The sequence below is a fragment of the Sorex fumeus genome, unplaced genomic scaffold (assembly GCF_029834395.1).
Source record: "Sorex fumeus unplaced genomic scaffold, SorFum_2.1 ptg000131l, whole genome shotgun sequence".
Lineage (NCBI taxonomy): Eukaryota > Metazoa > Chordata > Mammalia > Eulipotyphla > Soricidae > Sorex > Sorex fumeus.
In genome coordinates this window covers 34,243,879-34,264,938 of record NW_026606188.1, presented here as the reverse complement: position 1 = coordinate 34,264,938, position 21,060 = coordinate 34,243,879, and the positions used below count along the sequence as shown (strand labels likewise).

Genomic DNA, 21,060 nt, shown 5'->3' with positions numbered 1-21,060 from the left:
CGAGCCGGGTTCGATTCTTCCACCCCTCTCAGAAAGCCTGGCAATCTACTGAGAATATTCAATATGCCAAACACAGTAACAAGAAGTCTCACATTGGAGACGTTACTGGGCCCGCTCGAGCAAACTGATGAACAACGGAAGGACAGTGATAGTGAAAGATGTATAAGGCGTTATGCCCAAGTATAGGAATATAATGGAGAAAATACGTATTTAGTTTGAAGCTGTAGTAGTTAACTGCAGTGAATACATACCTAAGGAAATATCTTCAAACATTGAAAGAACAGGTGAAGACAGGGCTCTAGGAAATGAGAATAATAGAATTTTCAATTGACAAAAATATAAAATTCCAGTGATTTTGAGAATTAAATATAATTATTTAATCAAAATCACTGGAATTTTATAGTTTTAAATTCTAAAATATTAATTATTTTTTTGCATGCATTTTTATTAAATTTTAAAAATACCTTTAAAAATGTTTTTAAAGGAAAAATTAGTTTTTTTTCCCCAGAAACTATTCAGAGTAAATTTTCCCGTATTTTATTCAACCTTGATATAAAAATATTATTGCAATGAAATGATTAAAGCTAAGAGTATATAAATACTGGGAACTATCCTAGTGTGACTTTTTATTGAACATTCTATAAAATGAATTAATTATAATATTTTGATATAGGGCCCTCGTGGTGTTCAAGGACCACCTGGTCTGACTGGAAAGCCTGGAAAAAGGGTATGCTTGCTTTCTTTGTGTATTTTGAGAGCATCTGAACTTCCTAGCATTACTGTTTCTTTCACTTTGTGCCCTTTACTCATAATATTCTTGGTTTTATTAGGGTCGTCCAGGTGCTGATGGAGGAAGAGGCATGCCAGGAGAACCTGGGGCCAAGGTCAGGAGTTTATACATTTTAAATTCAGAACTAGTAAGCCAGTTTAACCTTAAACATAAAATTTCTTGCTGTAACAGAGTATTTCACATTCATATAATAGTAAATGAATCAGGCTCTGGGTATATTGGTGGTGGTGATGGGCGATGCTAATGGCAATGATGATTTTACAGGGAGATCGAGGCTTTGATGGGCTTCCAGGTCTGCCAGGTGATAAAGGCCACCGAGTAAGTGTTGTCACTGCATTACTTTTTTACATCTATATACATAGGTAATGGGAATTTTGTGAAATATCTTGAAATTATAGACTTTAGTAAATCTGGGTTAGAGAGAGTACACAACCTTGGTTTTAATTGCGACATTCGATATGGGTCTCCTGAGCACTCCCAGGAGTAATTCCTGAGCACTTCCAGGTGTGCACTCCCCCAGAGCAAAACAAACAAGAATATATGAAGTCTGAGGAGAATTATTTTAATTATTTGTGGATATTAGCAATTATAAAAGATAATAATAGGTTGAAGAAAAAAGAAATTATACATGTGATATCTCACAATGTAAGTTGTTTCGAGATCTTAAATGAAATACAATTTAGTAATGATGTAACTTGTTTTTAGGCATTAAAAAGCTCAGATAGAGAAGAGAACACCAAATAAAGGATGTTGGGAGGATCCTCCCAGGGTGGGAGAAGCATGCTGAAAGTAGATTGTAGACCAAACATGATTGCCACTCAATGCCTCTCTTGCAAACCACAGGACCCAAAAGGAGAGAGAGAGAACAAAAGGGAATGCCCTGACACAGAGGCAGAGTGGGATGGGGGGGAAGGGGGATGGGAAAGATGATGGGACCTGTGGTGGTGGAGGATGGGCACTGGTGGAGGGATGGGTACTTGATCATTGTATAACTGAAACCCAAGCACAAAAATTTGTAAGTCTATAACTGTACCTCATGGTGTTTCACTAATAAAAAAATAAAAATAAATAAATAAAAATGCTCTTTGTATGCAACTGTTACATGAGGTTGAACGCTTATGTACATTAGAAATATATTTATAAAAGAAAACTGTAGAGATTTAACTTTTCATCTATAATTTATATATATAATTTACTAATGTTTCTATTCTATTCATGGAAATATGCTCAAAAGAGAGGGTAGTTTCTTATCAATATGATAATACTCTGGACACTGTGTTTTTGGTAACTGATTTAGGAAAAAATTTCTTTGTGATAATGTGAGTTTTGATTTACATTTGTTAAGATTAAACAAACCATGCTGAGTAGTGATTCAGTGGTTAATTTTAGTAGGCTATCGAACAAAAAGGAAGTCCATACACTAAATAAAGGTTACCTTTGGATATTTACATTTCTCTTTTCATAAAAGAAGAATAAGATAAGACAAACTTTAGGAGGTTTTCTAAAAGTGGAACAAAAAAATAAAAAATAAACTAGGGCCATATAAATTTTATGGGAAACAAGGCATGTATTTGACTCAGGTGTGATCCTCAGCACTGCATATGATACTCAGAGCACTGTCACAAGTGATCTCCGAGTACTGCCAACTGTGGTCCATTCCCCCATAAATCTCATAAATTAAAGAAAAATACTGAAACCCCACAGATAGCAACATATTTAATATGTGTTCACCAAAATTCACTGTAAATATAAATATTTTTATAAATAATTATTTATAAATTATTTTTATAAATAAGAATTCCCTTAATCTTCCAGAGTTAGGCTTTCATGGGCTTTCATATATTTTAGAAGGAGAAAAGTATTAAATTAATTAAAACTACCAAAGGTTATATTTCAAAGAATCAGCCAAATGGTTCTCTAAACCATTTACCTTATAATGATTAAATACCTGAGAGTTGCTTTAGACATTTTGTTAAAGTGTTTAGTACCTTTTTATTGTTATATCATTTTTTACCATGTTATAAAATTTCAGAAGTGTAGTGTAATGACTTCTGCTTATATGCTATACTTTTCTTCATACACTAATGCATAACAATAACTATAGTATAAGTTTATACTCTTAGGAGAACAAATAAAGTGCAAGTTTTTTCTGCCAAGTGTTCTGTTATATATTAAGGACATACGTAGGATAGAACTTAAAAACTTAGGTTTTATTTCACATGCAATCATATTTGTATTTCTTTTGTAGGGTGAACGTGGTCCTCAAGGTCCTCCTGGTTTGCCTGGTGATGATGGAAAGAGGGTATATTAAACTTCTTTCACTTATATTAAAAACCATGTAAAACTACAACTGATCACAACCATAATGAAATAACATTCCATCTGATTTCATCACTCTTTCATTATTTTATCAATGACAGGGAGAAGATGGAGAAATTGGACCAAGAGGTCTTCCAGGTGAAGCTGTAAGCAACTTCCTTTTTTTAAAAAAGAAAATAAATAAGACCATGTTTTGGAGAAATAGTGATTGTTGCTTCACCTATAAATTTTATTATAAATTCAGGTGTCTACTGCAGTCTTACCTACAGAAACAAGTTTTAAAAAAATTTAAAATAATTCATTGAGATCTTTCGTTGTAGAGAAACACTCAGACAGTTGAGTTAAAAATGAGAATTATAGCATACATACTAGAACCCCAAATTTTATCTATTTTTTCTATTTATTTTATTTTATTCAAAATATCAACAATATTTATACCATCTATGTGTGGGTTTAGGATAAATGATTCTTATTAACACAGAAAATTAGGCACTGATGTCTGATAGAAGAATGAAAAGTGCCGGATATTATCTTTCATTTCCATTGGTTTTACTAATGAGGAGACTAAAAACTGGTTTACAAAAATCTTAGCTACAGGACTCCTAATTTTAGTATCACTTTGCCACTTAATAGAGCTGTCTACTCAAGTCATTATAGCCCAAATAAATATGAGAAGGTGATTATTGTATTGCCTTTCTAAAAGTGGAAAAGAAGAGGGAAAGGATTAAATCTGGGAGGTCAGAAGAAAGAGCATTGATTATGTGTAAATAGTAATTTTTTAGTATCTGAAGTATATGGCTACATTTCTGTAGAGTCAGAGCGATGATACAGGGTTTAAGGCACTTGCTTTGGACATGGTTGACCCCAGTTTAGTTCCTAACATTATATGTAAACTCCAGGTACTACCAAAGTGGTCCTGAGCAAAGAATCAGATAGGAGGCCTGAGCACAGCTAGATACAGCCCAAAAAAGAAAAGAAAAAAAAGGAAAAAGTATTGTTATTAATTACCAAGAACCAATTAGAAAATGTCAAAATGAAAACATATATGACAGTGGTAAATATCTGAATGGAAAAAGTGCAAGACAAAAGTGAAACTAAGGGTTAGAACTAACTTAGGGGCAAGGACCTTTTCTTTTTGTTTGTTTGTTTGTTTTTTGGGTTACGCCTGGCAATGCATGTGTGTTACTCCTGGCTCATGCACTCAGGAATTACTCCTGGAGGTGCTCAGGATGCTGGGAACTGAACCTGGGTCAGCTGCGTGCAAGGCAAATGGCCTGCCCACTGTGCTATTGCTACAGCCCGGGGCAACGACCTTTGCTTTGCACACATTCACTGGTTTGATTACCTATAATACGTATAAGGCCCTGGTCACTGCCAGGAGTGATTCCCCCAAAAATAGAAAGTGGGTTTCTGTTATTTATATATATAGCTTCATCTGTGGGGCTCTCTACCTCATCTCTGAGATCCTCAAGGCCAAGCCAGCCCTGTGGAGCTAGCTAGATGACCACCAGGTAACTGGAGGCTGCCTGGGTCCAAGGGACCCGAAACATGGGTGCTTTTTTCTTTGTAATAATGACAGTTACTGACTTCTCTGCACAGCCAAGACTGTTCTGGAGTGAACAAAGTGGATTTCCACCTTGGGTGGGCAGTCTGCATGGCTCTTGTGCTCCCGTGACCACTGCCCCCTGCAGTTGGGGTAATGGGGCTGTTGGTCATCCTTGGTGAGAGTGGACGTGTCGTGGTCACCAGCAGCCACATCAGAGACGTGTCAGATTAAGCTTCCAGAGTCCCAGAGTTCTGGGGCTCTCGGCTCAAAACACTCTCGATTGTATTTAGAAGTCAGAATACAGAATATTTAGAAGTCCACTCTTGTTCTAATTTCTGCTCGTAGAATATTCACAATTTACCAGTATTACAGTAAGGGAAATCTTCAACATGGCATACTGTATTGTTAAGTACAAATACTATACTATATTGCACTGCATAATTGTTATACCCCAGTTTGGGTGTTTTGTTGTTGTTGTTTGCTTTGGGTATTTTTCCACGTATATTGGCACTGGACTGGAGCAATAGAATAGAGGGTAGGGTGTTTGTCTTGCACGCAGCTGACCTGGGTTTGATTCTTCCTCTCCTCTCAGAGAGACCGGCAAGCTACTGAAAGTATCCCGCCTGCACAGCAGAGCTTGGCAAACTCCCCATGGCATCCTCGATATGCCAAAAACAGTAACAACAAGTCTCACAATGGAGACGTTGCTGGTGCTTGATCGAACAACAGGAGGACAGTGCTACAGTGCTACAGTGCCTTTTTTTTTCTATTACACTGCAATGAATTTCTCTCATGGTGGAATTTACCTCGTGAAATAAGTATGTATACAAGTGAGAATAAGGTCTCTTCTATTTGCATAGTTTGTCTAACTGAATATTAGCACTATAGCACTGTCCTCCCATTGTTCATCAGTTTGCTCGAGTAGCCCAGTAACATCTCCTTTGTGAGGCTTGGTGTTACTGTGTTTTGCATATTAAATAAGTCACAGGTAGCTTGCCAGGCTTTGTCATGCAGGTGAGATAATCTCAGTAGCTTGCCAGGCTCTCCGAGAGGCGGGGAGGAATAGCACTTGGATCAGCTGGGTCGGCCGCATGCGAGGCAAACACCCTACCCTGCTGTGCTATCACTGAATATATGAATATATGCAACTGAATATTAAGACTTAATAATATCCAGCATTACCATCATTTTAAGATGACATAAAAAACTAGCTATTTGTATTACATAAAAATGGTACTTGCGGGGCCAGATGATAGTACAATGGAAAGATAGGAAAGATAGTACACTTTCCTTCATGTGGCCAACCCAGTTCCATTCATGGCATCCCCGATCACCACCAGGAGTGATCCCTTAGAGCAGAGCCAGGAGTAACCCCAGAGAGCTGCCAGGTGTGGTCAAAACAAACAAGCAAACAAACAATAAATGCTGTTTTTTATTTTTTTATTTTATTATTGAATCACCAGGAGATACACTTACAAGCTTTCATGTTTGAGTTTCAATCATTCAGTGATCAAACACCCATCCCTCCACCAGTGCACACTCTCTACCACCAGTGTCCCCAGTATATCCCCCTTTCATACCTTCCTTCTGCCTCCATGGCAGACGATTCCTCCATATTCTCTATATCTACTCTTGGGTATTATAGTCTGCATTACAGACACCAAGAGGCCATCATGTATGGTCCTTTATCTACTTTCAGCACACATCTCCCATGCCGAACGAATCTTCCAACCATCATGGACTTAGTGATTCCTTCTTTATTTCAGCTGCCTTCTCCCCTAGCTCATGAGGCAGGCTTCCAACTATGAAGCAATATTCCTGGTCCTTGTTTCTGCTATCCTTGGGTGACCATCTCTTATGATGTTATTTTATTTCATTCCACAAATGAGTGCAGTTCTTCTATGTCTGTCTGTCCCTCTCTTTTGGCTCACTTCACTTAGAATGATTCTTGCTATGTCCATCCACTTATAAGCAAATTTCATGACTACATCTCTCCTAACAGCTGCATAATATTCCATTGTGTAGATGTACCAAACATTCTTTAAGCAGTTGTCTGTTCTCAGGCACTTGGGTTGTTTCCAGATTCTGGCTATTGTGAACAGTGTTGCAATGAATATATAGGTGTCATTTCTACTGTGCTTTTTTTTTTTTTTTTTTTTTTTTTTTTTGCTTTTTGAGAGACACCCAGCGATGCTCAGCGGTTACTCCTGGCTCATGCACTCAGGAATTGCCTGGCAGTGCTTGGGGGACCATATGGGATGCTGGAAATCAAACCTGTGTCGGCCATGTTGGCTGTGTGCAAGGCAAACACCCTACCCGCTGTGCTATTGCTCCAGCCCCTCTACTGTGCTTTTTTGTACCCTCAGGATATATTCCCAAAAGTAGTATTGTGGGGTCACATGGAAGCTCAATTTCTAGTTTTTGAAGGACTGTCCATATTGTTTTTCAGAAAAGCTGGACCCGTCCGCATTCCCAGCAACAACAAAAGGGCGTCCCTTTTTTTCCTACATCCACGCCAGCACTGATTACTTTTTTCTTTTGTATGTGTGCCAGTCTCTGTGGTGTGAAATGATATATCATTCTTGTTTTGATTTGCATCTCCCTGATGGTTAGCGATGTGGAACATTTTTTTCATGTGTGTTTTAGCCATTTGTATTTCTTTTTTTGAGGAAGCTTCTGTTTACTTTTTTTTTCTTTTTGGGTCACACCCGGCGATGACAGGGGTTACTCCTGGCCCTGCACTCAGGAATAACTCCTGACAGTGCCTGGGGGACCATATGGGATGCTGGGAATCGAACCTGGGTCGGCCGCATGCAAGGCAAACGCCCTACCCGCTGTGGTATCACTCCAGCCCCTTCTGTTTACTTCTTTCCCCCATTCTTTTTATGGGGTTGGGGTTTTTTTCTTGTACAATTCTACCAGTGTCTTCTATATCTCCTGGGTATTAATCCCTCATCACATGGTTACTGGGTAAATTCTTTCCCATTCTGTGGACTTTCTCTGTATTTTGGTCACTGTTTCTTTTGAGGTGCAGAAGATTCTTAGTTTAATGTAGTCTCATTTGTTTATGTTTTTTTCCACTTGCTTGGTCAGTGGTGTTTCATCCTTAAAGACGCTTTTAGCTTCAGTGTCATGGAGGGTTCTGCCTACATTTCCCTCCATATATCTTATGAATTAATGTCTGATATTGAGGTGTTTAATCCACTTTGATCTGACTTTTGTGCCTGGTGTTAGACTAGGTCTGGGTTCATTTACTTTGCAGGTGGCTATCCAGTTTTCCCAGCACAACTTTTTGATGAGTCTTTCTTTGTTCCACTTCACATTTCTTGCTCCTTTGTCAAAGATTAAGTGGTCATATATTTGAGAGTCTGACAGAATATTCAGCTCTGTTCCATCGGTCTGCAAATCTGTTTCTAGCCCAATACCATGCTGTTTTAATTACTACTGCTTTGTAGCACAGTTTGAAGTTTGAGAAGGTGATGCCACCCATCTTCTTTTTCTCAAGAATTGATTCAACTATTCATGGGGGTTTATTGTTTCATATGAATTTCATGAGTGTTTTGTCCATTTCTTTGAAAAATATCATGGGTATCCTGATAGGACCACACTAAATCTTGATAGTCCTTGGGGAGTATTGCCATTTTGATAATGTTGATCCTCCCTATCCATGATCAGGAGATGTGTCTCCATTTCCTAGTGTTCTCTTTTATTTCTAGAAGTAGTATTTTGTAATTTATTTTATATAGTTCCTTCACCTCTTTAATTTATTTTGTATATTTCCTTCACCTCTTTAAGCTGATTCTGAGGTACTTGATTTTCTGAGGTACTATTGTGAATGGGATTGGTTTTTTAATGCCTCTTTCTTTTTCATTTTTTGTATAGAGAACAGTCATGGAATTTTGGGTGTTGATTTTGTATCCTCCCACTTTACTATACAAACCTATTGTTTCTAGGAGCTTTTCTGTAGAGTCTTTAGGGTTTTCTAAGTATAGTGTCATATTGTCTGCAAATAATGATAGCTTGACTTCTTCCTTTCCTATCTGTATGCCCTTGATATTTTTTTCTTACCTAACTGCTGGCCAGTACTATATTGAATAGAATTGGCAAGAGTGGGCAACGTTGTCTTGTGCCCAATCTTAGAGGGAAGGGTTTTAGTTCTCCCTATTGAGAATGATGCTTGCCATGGGCTTGTGGTAGATGTCTTTGACTATCTTGAGGAAAGTTCCTTCAGTGCCCGTTTCACTCAGAGTTTGCATTATAAATGGTGCTGGATCTTGTTAAATGTGCTCTCTGTATCTATTGATATGATCATATGGTTTTTATTATTTCTTTTATTGATGTGATGGATTATGTTGATTTACTTGTGAACGTTATACCATCCTTGTATCCCCGGGATGAATCCTGCTTGTTCATGCTTATGATCTTTTTGATGAGTTGTTGGATTCTGTTTGCTAGGATTTTGTTGAGGATCTTTGCATCTGTGTTCATCAGGGATAGATATCTACCCATAATTCTCTTTCTTTGTGTTATCTCTGTCTGCTTTTGGTATCAGGGTGATATTTGCTTCATAGAAACTGTTTGGAAGTGTTTCTGAAAGCTTAAAGAGGATTTGGAGTAAGTTCTCTTTAAAGATTTGGAAAAATTCTTTAGTGAATCCATCTGGGCCAGGGCTTTTGTGTTTGGGGAGACTTTTTATTAACATTTCAATTTGCTTGATGATGATAGGTCTGTTCAGGTATTCAAGGTCTTCTTGGTTCAGCCTCAGGAGGCTATAGGAATCCAGGAGATTTTCCATGCCCTTGAAATTTTCTTCTTTCATGGCATAAAGATTCTCAAAGTAATCTCTGAGCACCTTTTGAATTTCTGTAGTTTCTGTTGTGATGTCCCCTTTTTTGTTTCTGATTCAGTTTATTACAGTTTTCTTTCTCCATTTCTTTGTGATTTTTTTGCTAGATGTTTATAGATCTTGTTTATATTCTCAAAGAATTAGCTCTTGGTTTCATTGATCTTTCGGATTGTTTTTTGGGTTTCCATCTTTTAATTTCTGCTCTGAGTTTTATTAGTTCCTTCTTTCTGCTTGGGTTGGGCTCCTTTTGTTGGTCATTCTCCAAGTTCTTAAGCTGTGAGGTGAGTTTACTTACGTGGGCTTGCATTTCCTTCCTGAGGAATTCTTATAGAGCTATAAACTTTCCTCTTAACACAGCTTTTGCTGTGTCCCATAAATTCTGGTAACTCAAGTCTTCATTTTTTTTTTTTGTTTCCAGGAATCTTTTGATAAATGCTATTTTAAACAGCATCTCAGTCTGTTGAGACATGTAGAGCTATATTATATTTATATATTTATTTATTGTGATGCATGTATTTCTCCAGCTTTATTCCTGGCGAACTCAGGAGACCATATAGGATCACAGGATTCAAAACAGTGTCTGTTGCACAGCATGGCAAGCTCTCTGCCTGCTGTGCTTTCTCTCTGACACCCACCCCCTATTTTTTTTAATTTTGCATAAAAGTTTTTTATAGAGGAATTTACAGATATTTTTGAAGGTATTTGTTGAAAGGATATATTCTTTCTCTTTCCTTATAGGGTCCAAGAGGTTTGCTGGGACCCAGAGGAACACCAGGACCCACAGGACAACCTGTATGTATTGCAGAAAATTTAGATTTTCTAAAAAAAAGGTTGTTAACTGGCTTTAAAGACTGGAGGCCATAGAGCCTTTAGCTGAGAGCTAGATTTCACAGAGTTGTTCCATTTTAATACTTAATGATCCTACTAATCACTTTATCCGAGCACTTCTTAACTATTACCTACTTTCACATATTTTAAATTTACCTGTATTTTAGTATTTATGTCAGATTCTCAATAAAAACTGAAAAATACCAACAACATTGATAAATATTACTGTCTTCGATGAAATGTTCATTAATGTCTTAAATGTGAACATGGATAGAAGATTCTAGATCTTGCCATTAAATCCTAAATTACTTGATTTTTTGATATCAGGTTTAGTAGAGATATGCTATTAGATTAGCCTTTAGTGTTTCTTTTGCAGCTTCACAGCTTGTAAACATTGTTTTCTTTTCTTCTTTGAAGGGCATTGCCGGTATAGATGGCCCCCCAGGACCAAAAGGAAACATGGTTTGTAGAATTTTCTAAAGTAAATAGCTTCTGAAGTTTGAGTCCGAACAAATTACTTCTGTGGCTAATTTCAAATAATAAAATAAAAGTCTAGAATTTTCTAAAAGTAAATAACTTCTGAAATCTGAGTTCTAACAAACCACTTTTGTGGCTAATATTTTAAAATAATGTAAATTAATGCTAATATTATTTTGTTGGATTAGTATTTTGTAATAGTATTACCAAATTAATAATGATATACTAGTAAATAATAACTAACTAGTAATTAGTAATTTTGTAGTAGTGTTACTAACTACTCATTACTTCTAATAATTGTAATACGAGTATTAGCATTTTGTAATAAAAATATTAGTATTTTGTAAGCTCTCCTGGAATGAGAACTGGTTTAAGGGTGATGTTGAACTAATAATAAAATACAAAACACATTATGTGAAATAGTTCTGTAAAAGGTTCTACATATTTGTCTCTAACAGGGTCCTCAAGGGGAGCCTGGACCTCCAGGGCAGCAGGGAAACCCCGGACCTCAAGTAAGTCTGTGCCATCACAATTCCTTGAAATAATGGGCTGTGATGGTATCTTTCTGTATTAAAACTAATAGCCATTGAGTTTGCCAAGTAAGACTAAAATGTTTATAGTGTAAAAGTCATGAGGGTTTTTTTTCTCATTTAAAAAAATAAAATTTGGAAGCCCCTTTATTCCCAGATTTTTAAAAATTTATCATTCAGTTCTCGTGAAATGTCAGAGCTAATAATGTAGAGTTCTGCAAAGAATCGGATTATAGTCCCATAGCAAAAGAGCAGTCTGTGAAACTCTTTACAGTGTTCCGGATCTTCTATGGAATATGGGAGCTTTATGGATGTTTCCCTGAATTATTTCATGTGAAATAAAGTTGTCATAATTTATGATTATAAATGTGCATCTCCCTGATATTATTTCTGACATATGGAAAATTTGTTTTAAAATAGGGTCTTCCTGGTCCTCAAGGTCCAATTGGTCCTCCTGGTGAGAAGGTAAGTTGTTCTGCTCTAATATTGACAGTGAAAAGTTTGAGTTGTCTACCTTAGATATGCTAAGGCCTACCTCTGCTTTTGATATGATAAGATGACTTAGTACACATGAAATTAAACTTGACTTAAACCACTTGAGTACTTTATGTTAAATCATTCATACCTCTCTAATATGTAACTGATAAAAGTTTTCAGTTTGCACTTGAATAACTTCCAGATATAACATTCTCAGATGTATTAATTTCAGAAATGTAATGGTATGAATTAATGTTTTCTCTTTATTTTGATTCTAATTTTATTTCTCATTGTTTAAAAAATGTAATTAAGTTTGCTGTGATAAAAGGTTCCCAGCAAGATCTGATTAAGAGAAAAATTTGAAATTATCGTTGCCACACATTTTATGTATAAATGGCAAGTAATATCCTTGTTAATAACTCAATATCTGGATCAAAACAAGAATGAATCTTTAATTAAGAAGGTGTCTTTTTTATCTCCTCTACCAGATTCCTAAAGCAATCATTCTTGTTTCTTACAATTACTATGCATTGTTAGCTAGTTCTTTTTTAATATCCTTTTCTTTCATTTGTTGATTTCTATGAAGATACAGTTTTTTAAAAGACAGACTTACTGAGGTTCAATTTTATGCTATAAAATTTCATTTTAACTTTATTGGTCAGTTTCAGTAAACTTACAGATTTGTAGCATGATTAAACTATTTGATTTCATATACAAAACAACTATAAGTGAAACCATATGCATATACCATATAGATAAAAATATGCGGCATACTTTTTGATATCTGCCTAAGAATACATTTGAGGAACTGCAGAGATAGTACAGCAGATAGTACAGCATTGCATGTGGCCAATCTGTGTCTGATCCTGTCATCCCATATGGTTCCCTGAGCACCACCAGAAGTGATTCTTGAGTGCAGAGGTGGTAGTAACCCATGGCTCCAAACACAAAAGAACAAAAAATAAACCAAATTAGCTGACTTAAAAACCAACATTCCAGGACTTTACTTCAACATGGGAAGAAACTAGAATAAGTATAATCAAAAACAGTGTTAGAAGAATGTTGAACTTCTCTAGTAACTGTGTTGTGGTGTGGTATGGTAACATTGTACCTCTAAGTAAATACTGACACTTATAAACTCAGAGAAAATGAGCAGATAAGAATAGAATACATATTTCACATGATAAAAATGCATCAAAATGAAAATTCAGTGTATTGAAGGGGATATTTGCACATAAAATACCTTACAAGGTTAAGTATCTAGATTATGCAAACAATTGATAACAACGATAAACCCCAACAGCAAAATTTTAAAAGCGGATAGGATTTGAGTTATTAGGTCTTCAAAAAACATACAGATGACCAATAAGCACATAAATAGATATTCATCTCTTATTACATGGAAAATTCAAATTGAAGCAGCATTGCAGTATCATGCTGCTGAAGAGGACTATTATTCAAAATAAGAAATAGCAGATGTTGAAGAGGATGTGGAGGGAAGAATATCTTTATCTATTGTTGGTGAGGATGTAGACTGGTACAGCTATTATGTAAAGGAGTATGGAGATTCCCCTCTAAAACAAACAAGTTATATATGTACATATGCATATAATGTATGCATGCATCATACATATATATATATATATATATATATATATATATATATATACAACTAGTTCTCCTACTTTCAGATCATTTTATTGCAGCTTTATTTCTAATAGTCAAAAATTGGAACGCTGGGGTGGGAGATAAAGTACAGCAGGTAGGGTGCTTGCCTTGCGTGTGACCTACCAGCTCAATTCCTGGCATCCCATATAATTCCCCAAGTATTTCCAGGAATAATTCCTTGGTGCAGAGTCAGGAGCAACCTTTAAATATTACCAAGTGTGTCACAACCCTCACACCTCCCCCCCCAAATTGGGATAATCTCTTGTCTGCTGAGTAATAAATGAATAACACTATGGTACATATTTATATTGAATGAAATACTTTCAGAAATAAAATTATTTTCTACCATTTTATCAACACATATGGACTTAGATGGTTTTATTTTTAGTGAAATAAGCTGCAAGGAGAAAGACATGCATCATTGATTTCACTCAAATACAGAAAAGAAATAAATAAAACAAAAATGAACCTTTGTACTATCAGACCAATTTATGCTTACAAGGCAGATAGAGAGTATGAAAAGGACAAAGGGGACAAGTATATGGTAAAGGAGACAATTAAATTTTCAATGGTGATCTTAGTTGATTAATTAACTTAGTTAATTAACAGGTTAGTTGTGAATGATTCCTAAAATGCATATTATAGTATAATACAAAGTTACTCCTTTCAGAAATGATAAAATAAAACATGATTAAAGAAAACATTAAAGTTTAAAAATACTTGTTGTTTTATAGTAGTTAAAACATAATATTTTAATGGCAGAATTTGGCTTAAGAGTTAAGGGAATTAAAACTTTTGAATACTCTAAATGAGATGTAATTATCCAGTTACAATACCAGAATTGCTTTATTTTTATATTTTACATAATATTTTTGAGTTCCTTAAAGATTTGAATGTGGAATTTTTGTAAAATTTTATTCTATCAATTTTAAATACACATGATTTTTTTTTCAGTGCACTCAAAATAGAAAGTCTCTAAACAGGAGGCTAGAGCCATACTCAAGTGAGTCTGGTGCTATCTTTGTCTGTGACTGACATGAATTTGATCCTTAAAATCCAATACGGTTGCCAAGCTCCTCCAGGCATGATCCCTTAGCAGTCCTGAATGTACTATTCTTCCCACCAAGGAAAATAAATAAGGGGGAAAAAAAGACCCTAAACAGTATTCAGCAGTTACACTTACGGTATATCCTAGTTATTTACATTGTTTCTACATTCTGGTTGGTAACCTGATCAGCAAGAATAATAGGTGTTGAAATTTGTATGATTTCCTATTCCATGTTATATCTTGTGACATCAAAATAATGCATTTCTTTTTCTGTCTTTTCTACAAATGACAACACTATAACTCATTTGAATATGTTTTAATTGCTATTGGTGTTTCATATTAATTTGTACATTATGATATTGTATCATTACTGCAATGATGGTGATATCCAACATTTACCTCATCAATTATATAAATCAATATATTTCTGAGCTGTATTGTTTCTCTTTTCTTCTTAATGTGCAAGCTTATATTATTAAAATTTAAGTAATGCATATTGGAGCTAAATATGCTGATATCTCATGTTTTTGAGATATGTAATAATCTGTTTCCTATTTTAAAAATATATATGAAATTTTCTAAAATACCGCAAATATATTTGTCTTCTAATAAATGTGGCTTTATCTATATAGATTGCATTTATATATACTTATATGTCACTGTGATATTTGTTGTTTAAAGATAAAAGAGTGATATAAGAATTTTATTAGTAGTATATGCCTAAAAATAGAGTTAAACTTTGCATTATGTCTAGTTTTTAAAATATTTATTTTTCTCTATTTGATTAGGGACCACAGGGCAAATCAGGTCTTGCTGGACTTCCAGGTGCTGATGGACCTCCTGTATGTAATATTTTCTGTTCCTATATATTATCTTCTCTACATATGAATTTTACGTTTAAAAGATATACCAGTGATAAGAGAAAATTGTGGTAATAATGTTTGTTGTCTCTCTCAAATATAATTTTATCACATTGCTTTCATATTGCAAAATTTTTAATAAACTTTCAACAGTGTTTGTACAAACTCATTCTGGTGATCTAGGCTAGAATCTATATTTCTTCATGATCCTTCATCTCCTGACAAACCAGCTTATTGATTTTCTTCTAATTATGCACTGAACATTTCTATTGTTTTCCTTAAGTTTGTTTCTTTTCTTGGGATGTATCTTTCCATCCTTTCTTTCTTTCGAGTATGTTTCTGGAGAGTCGATGAAATTTTGCCTTTCTAAATGTCTGTCATCTTCTTGAAAAACCCCCAGCTTTCTTGAACTTCCTCTTTTATTTCGATATATAATATTTAGCATATGCTATAATGTGTTAGTAAGTAGTGTAATAAATGTATTATTCCCAAGAATTGTTTGGAGTTTCCAGGTCACTGTGAGTGACTCTGATCCCCAATCCCCAGAGTGCTGACAGATACTGCCCTGCGCACCGTTCAGCAGCAACTGTCAAAAAGAAAAGAAAACAACAACAACAAAAAAACCAAAACATTATGTGTTGTCAGGTTGTTTTTTCTTTTCAAATTTCTTTCTCCCATTTTTGAGACCTGGTGTACAAAACTATTTTTAGTATAGTTCTGATGGAGTTCTAATTCTCAGTAGTGTGTTAGTACTATTGGTATTTGTTTTTGCTGTATTAACAGATGTATTAGCATTTTGAATGTCAATTTTGAGTGTTATCTAAAATGACATTTTTGCAAAATGTTCAATTTACTGTGAAAATTAAGAAAAACCTCAAAAGATTTTAAAAAGAGGAACATTTCAAGTATTATGAATGACTGTTAATATTGGGTCAGAGAGAGGTAGAACAGGTTAAGAAACTTCCTTGCCTGAATGTTTCTAACCCAGTTCCCTCTCCAGTACCACAGGGTCCCTTAAGCTTTTCTAGAAGTAACTTCTGCACAGTCAGGACTAGCCCTCAAACACTACTAGGTGTGACTCAAGCCTCTTCCCCTCAAAAATAAACTGCTAATTATTGCCTCTTACTATCTGATTTTTAATTTTGTTTTTGTTTTAATACAGGGCCATCCTGGAAAAGAAGGACAGTCTGGAGAAAAGGGTGCTCTGGTGTGTTAAAAAGTAGCTGCTTACATGTCTTGTTACCTTACATCTTTGAAAAAATGCCTTGTTTTGGTAATCTCTAAGATAGGAATATTAAAAATTGAGTACCAGAATATATTTACCTCTATCTGTAAAGGTCCTTAACTCTCTGACAGCTCTTCTATCATTTAAATATAAATCAAATACAGATTTTTTTTTTTTTAGTGAAACACCATGAGGTACAGTTATAGACTTTCAAATTTTTGTGCTTGGGTTTCAGTTATACAATGATCAAGTACCCATCCCTCCACTAGTGCTAATTTTCCACCACCAGGGTTTCCAGTATCCCTCCCACCCCCCATCTTCCCCATCCCACCCTGCCTCTGTGTCAGGGCATTCCCTTTTGCTTCTCTCTCTCCTTTTGGGTTCTGTGGTCTGCAAGAGAGGCATTGAGTGGCAATCATGTTTGGTCTATAGTCTACTTTCAGCATGCTTCTCCCATCCAGGGAGGATCCTCCCAAAACCCTTTACTTGGTGTCCCCTTCTCTATCTGAGCTTCCCTTTCCCCCAGCACGTGTGGCTGGCCTCCAAGTCATGGAGCAAAATTCCTGGTACCAATCTCGGCCACTCTTGGGTGCTGGTCTCCTATTTTGTTACTTTATGTTCCCCAGATGAATGCAATCTTTTTGTGTCTATCATGCTCTTTCTGACTCATTTCAGAGTCAGATGATACTTAACATGATACTTTCCATGTAGTACCACTTGTATGTAAATTTCATGACTTCATTTTTTTCTAACAGCTACATAGTACTCCATTGTGTAAATGTACCAAAGTTTCTTTAACCAGTCTACAGATGCTTTTTTAAATAGTACACTAAGATGTGTCTTGATTTTATGTTAGCAATTTAACGCATTAGGTTATGTTCTCTGTATTCAAATTAATAGTCTCAAACCAGAATGCACATTCTGCTTATATGGAAGAAATGATGATGAAATTGAACAAGAATTAGTATCATTAAACTGCTTGTGTCATTCCAATTTTATCTTTACTTTTGCTTCCTGATAGCCTTCAAAGAAGAGGGAATTAGGACTGGATAGATATTACAGGGTTAAAATTGCACGCCTGAGTGCAGCCAATTCCAGTTCAATCAATCCCTTGCACTTTATGTGCCTGAAACACCTGAAGGTATAAACTTGAAAGATCTCAAGGCACTGCTAGGGCATCTCCAGACCTCAGAACCTGAACAATTCTGCATCTTTGGCTCCTCACATTGAAGCACCAACTGATTTAGCTATGAATACTCTAAGAAAACCCCGTGGTATTACAGAGCACTGGTTGGGAGGAGGTTGTTTTGTTTAGGAGAGTTTGTTTGGATTCTTAGTAAAAGGACATGTAAATCTATTACTTAAAATTCATATTTTCAAGAAACATTTTAGTCCTTTGGTTAACCTAGTTTTCTGTTCCAGATACATTTTACACAGTTTTAATAACACATTTAGCACAATAATGTTCTTAAAATTTTAAAAAAATCATTTAATCACTATAAATCAAAAAATTACAAAGTTATTCATTATTGAGTTTCAGGTGGTGTACCAAACCCATTCTCTTCACTAGTGTCCACTTCCCAATTTTGAGTAAGGGATAATATGCTTTATTCATCATTTCTGAATTGAGCCAGAAATCTTTACTAGTTCTAGAAAAAAATGTATCTGTATACTATTCAGTAAAACTACTGTCTGTGAATTAGTAACCCTTTCAATGGATTATATATTTAACTGATGATGTGTCTTTTCCAGGGTCCTCCTGGTCCACAGGGACCTATTGGCTACCCCGGTCCCCGAGGAGTAAAGGTGAATATTCTGTTATGTTTATATATCTAATTTAATTTTTAAATATTATAGTTATTTAATCCTTTGAATTTATTCCATAGGGAGCAGACGGTGTCAGAGGTCTCAAGGGCTCTAAAGGTGAAAAGGTATGTTCATATGCATCTATAAGTATTATATATATATATATATATATATCAGAACTTAATTAATCGATGGGCTGGAGCAATAGCACAGCGGGTAGGGGGTTTGCCTTGCAAGTAACCAACATGGCCGACCCGAGTTCAATTCCTCTGCCCCTGTCAAAGAGCCCGCAAGCTACTGAAAGTATCTCGCCCACAAGGCAAAGCCTGGCAAGCTACCCGTAATGTATTCAATATGCCAAACACAGTAACAAATTGTTACAATGGAGACGTTACTGGGCCCACTTGAGCAAATCGATGAACAATGGGAGGACAATGACAGTGTGAATTAATCGATGTTTTATTTCATAAACGTACTGAGTGGTTACTTATATTCCAGGAAATGCAAGTCTCTGTTGTATCCTGAAAAATTTAGTTTTTTAATTTTTATAGTTTGTGTGAGAACAAAATTATGGGGCAGAAACAAAGGCCTGTCATAATATAATTAATCACATATTTCTTTTTTGTTACATTTGTTGCATTAGCTTTTGTAAATCACTGGGTTTACATCATGAATGAACTTTCTGTAGGTGGTAGGAACATTATAGTTGTATGAAATAGAGAATAATGAATTTTCTTACTACAATATCCCCAAAACATAAACTGAAATTAAGTGCAAAATATTAACTACAGCCATATTTTTATCAATTGAAGGAAAAAGGAAGTTTTACAATGTAATATTTCTAGGCATACACAGTAATGGGATTACAAAAAAGAAAATGAAGATTGAAACCAGACAAGAGTGGATGAGAGACTGTAGAATCTTTAATAGAAGATATAGATTGTCTTTGGACAGAGAAAATGAAATTGGAAATTTTGAATATGAATACCTAAAATAAATGGAGAATTCCCTAATATTTAAATGATTGTGGTAAAATTCAAAAAGTATGTTCATATGCATCTATAAGTATTATATATATATATATATCAGAACTTAATTAATCGATGGGCTGGAGCGATAGCACAGCGGGTAGGGCGTTCGCCTTACAAGCGGCCAACATGGCCAACCCGAGTTCGATTCCTCCGCCCCTCTCGGAGAGCCCGGCAAGCTACCGAGAGTATTCGATATGCCAGACACAGTAACAACAAAGTCTCCAATGGAGACGTTACTGGGCCCGCTCGAGCAAATCAACGATCAACGGGAGGGCCTTTACCTTTACCTTTACCTATTAAAAACCAGTACTAGGTTTTTTTGTTTTTCTTTTATAGGTGGGAGGGGTGGGGACTGCGCACTTGGTCTTACTCAGAGCTTACAACTGGCTCTGTACTCAAGATCATTATTGGTGGATTCAGGAAACCACATGGGGTACTGGAGATGAAATCTAGGCAGCCACATGCAAGGCAAGTGCCATATCTGCTATACTATCTCTCTGACCTAGTACTATATTAATTCTTACTGAAATATTATTGAAAGAACAGGGTTTGTGGGTCAGGGAGTTAAATCAAAGGGTGGAAGGACTTGTGGGTCCCTGAGTTCAATGCCAGGCACTGCCTGGGTCCCAGAGTACTCTGGTCACCCACAGTCCCAGTGGAACTGAGCAATATCTCATTGTTGGGCTCAATCAAGTGTTAACTTCTACAGTCTAAACAAACACATTGAATATTGCCAGGAACAGCCTCTACGTTCCCTTAGCACTGCTTGAAAGTCCCTGGTAGAAACAAGAGTTTAAGTAAAATATGCTGCCAGGTTTGGTAAAGTATGTCACTATCACTGTCACTGTCCTCCCGTTGTTCATCGATTTGCTTGAGCGGACCCAGTAGTGTCTCCATTGTGACAGTTGTTACTGTGTTTTGGCATATCGAATACATCACAGGTAGCTTGCCAGGCTTTGCCGTGCGGGCAAGTAAGGTATGTATAAAATGCTAATTTTGATTTTGAGGATAGTGTTATGTACATAGTTACAATTTTACCAAAAGTAACTTGATGTGATACCAATGAAGGTAGGGTAACAGGAAGAAATGACCTTATTACATCCTTTTACATTTATTTATCATACTGAGGTGTTGTCAAGTTATGCCACAATATAGTCAGATTCACTGTATGAAAAATGTCATGCACTTTTAATTAACTCAGCTCCTTTGATGAGATTCACTATTTGCCCTGAAAATCACAGATACACTTGAGAGCATAGTGTTTTTCTGAGTTGACAAAGGAGTGCAGTGATGTTTCAGATGATTGTTAAACTTCTAATTATATGCAGGTTGATTACATTCAAAATATCATGCCAGTTCAGATTTTTATTTTGTTTAGACTTATAAATATCAACTCAAATGTTTATTTCTATGGAATAGTATCTGTTAAAGATGAATGGGGAAGGGAATGTCAACAAGAGAGGTGTTTGATTAGGGTACAGAAATTTTGTGACCTTTTTTAAAAAGATTAGTCATGGTAGAATGAAAGCAGGGGCCATAGCAATAGTACAGCAGATAGGGTGCTTGCCTTACACATTGCCAGTCCGGCAACCTGTATGGTTCCCTGATC

At 35.8% G+C, this 21,060-nt stretch overlaps 1 protein-coding gene across 1 annotated transcript in view; it reads left to right on the top strand.

Annotated features, from left to right (window-relative positions):
• The window catches only part of COL11A1 (collagen type XI alpha 1 chain), a 208,274-nt gene that overhangs the window by 77,309 nt on the left and 109,905 nt on the right, over positions 1-21,060 (top strand). Inside the window, exons 16-28 of the mRNA XM_056139025.1 lie at positions 674-727; positions 831-884; positions 1,055-1,108; positions 3,039-3,092; positions 3,211-3,255; positions 10,240-10,293; positions 10,747-10,791; positions 11,265-11,318; positions 11,757-11,801; positions 15,318-15,371; positions 16,552-16,596; positions 18,367-18,420; positions 18,501-18,545. Of these exons, the coding sequence (XP_055995000.1) occupies positions 674-727; positions 831-884; positions 1,055-1,108; positions 3,039-3,092; positions 3,211-3,255; positions 10,240-10,293; positions 10,747-10,791; positions 11,265-11,318; positions 11,757-11,801; positions 15,318-15,371; positions 16,552-16,596; positions 18,367-18,420; positions 18,501-18,545 (657 nt within the window). The remainder of the gene's footprint in view (positions 1-673; positions 728-830; positions 885-1,054; positions 1,109-3,038; positions 3,093-3,210; positions 3,256-10,239; positions 10,294-10,746; positions 10,792-11,264; positions 11,319-11,756; positions 11,802-15,317; positions 15,372-16,551; positions 16,597-18,366; positions 18,421-18,500; positions 18,546-21,060) is intronic.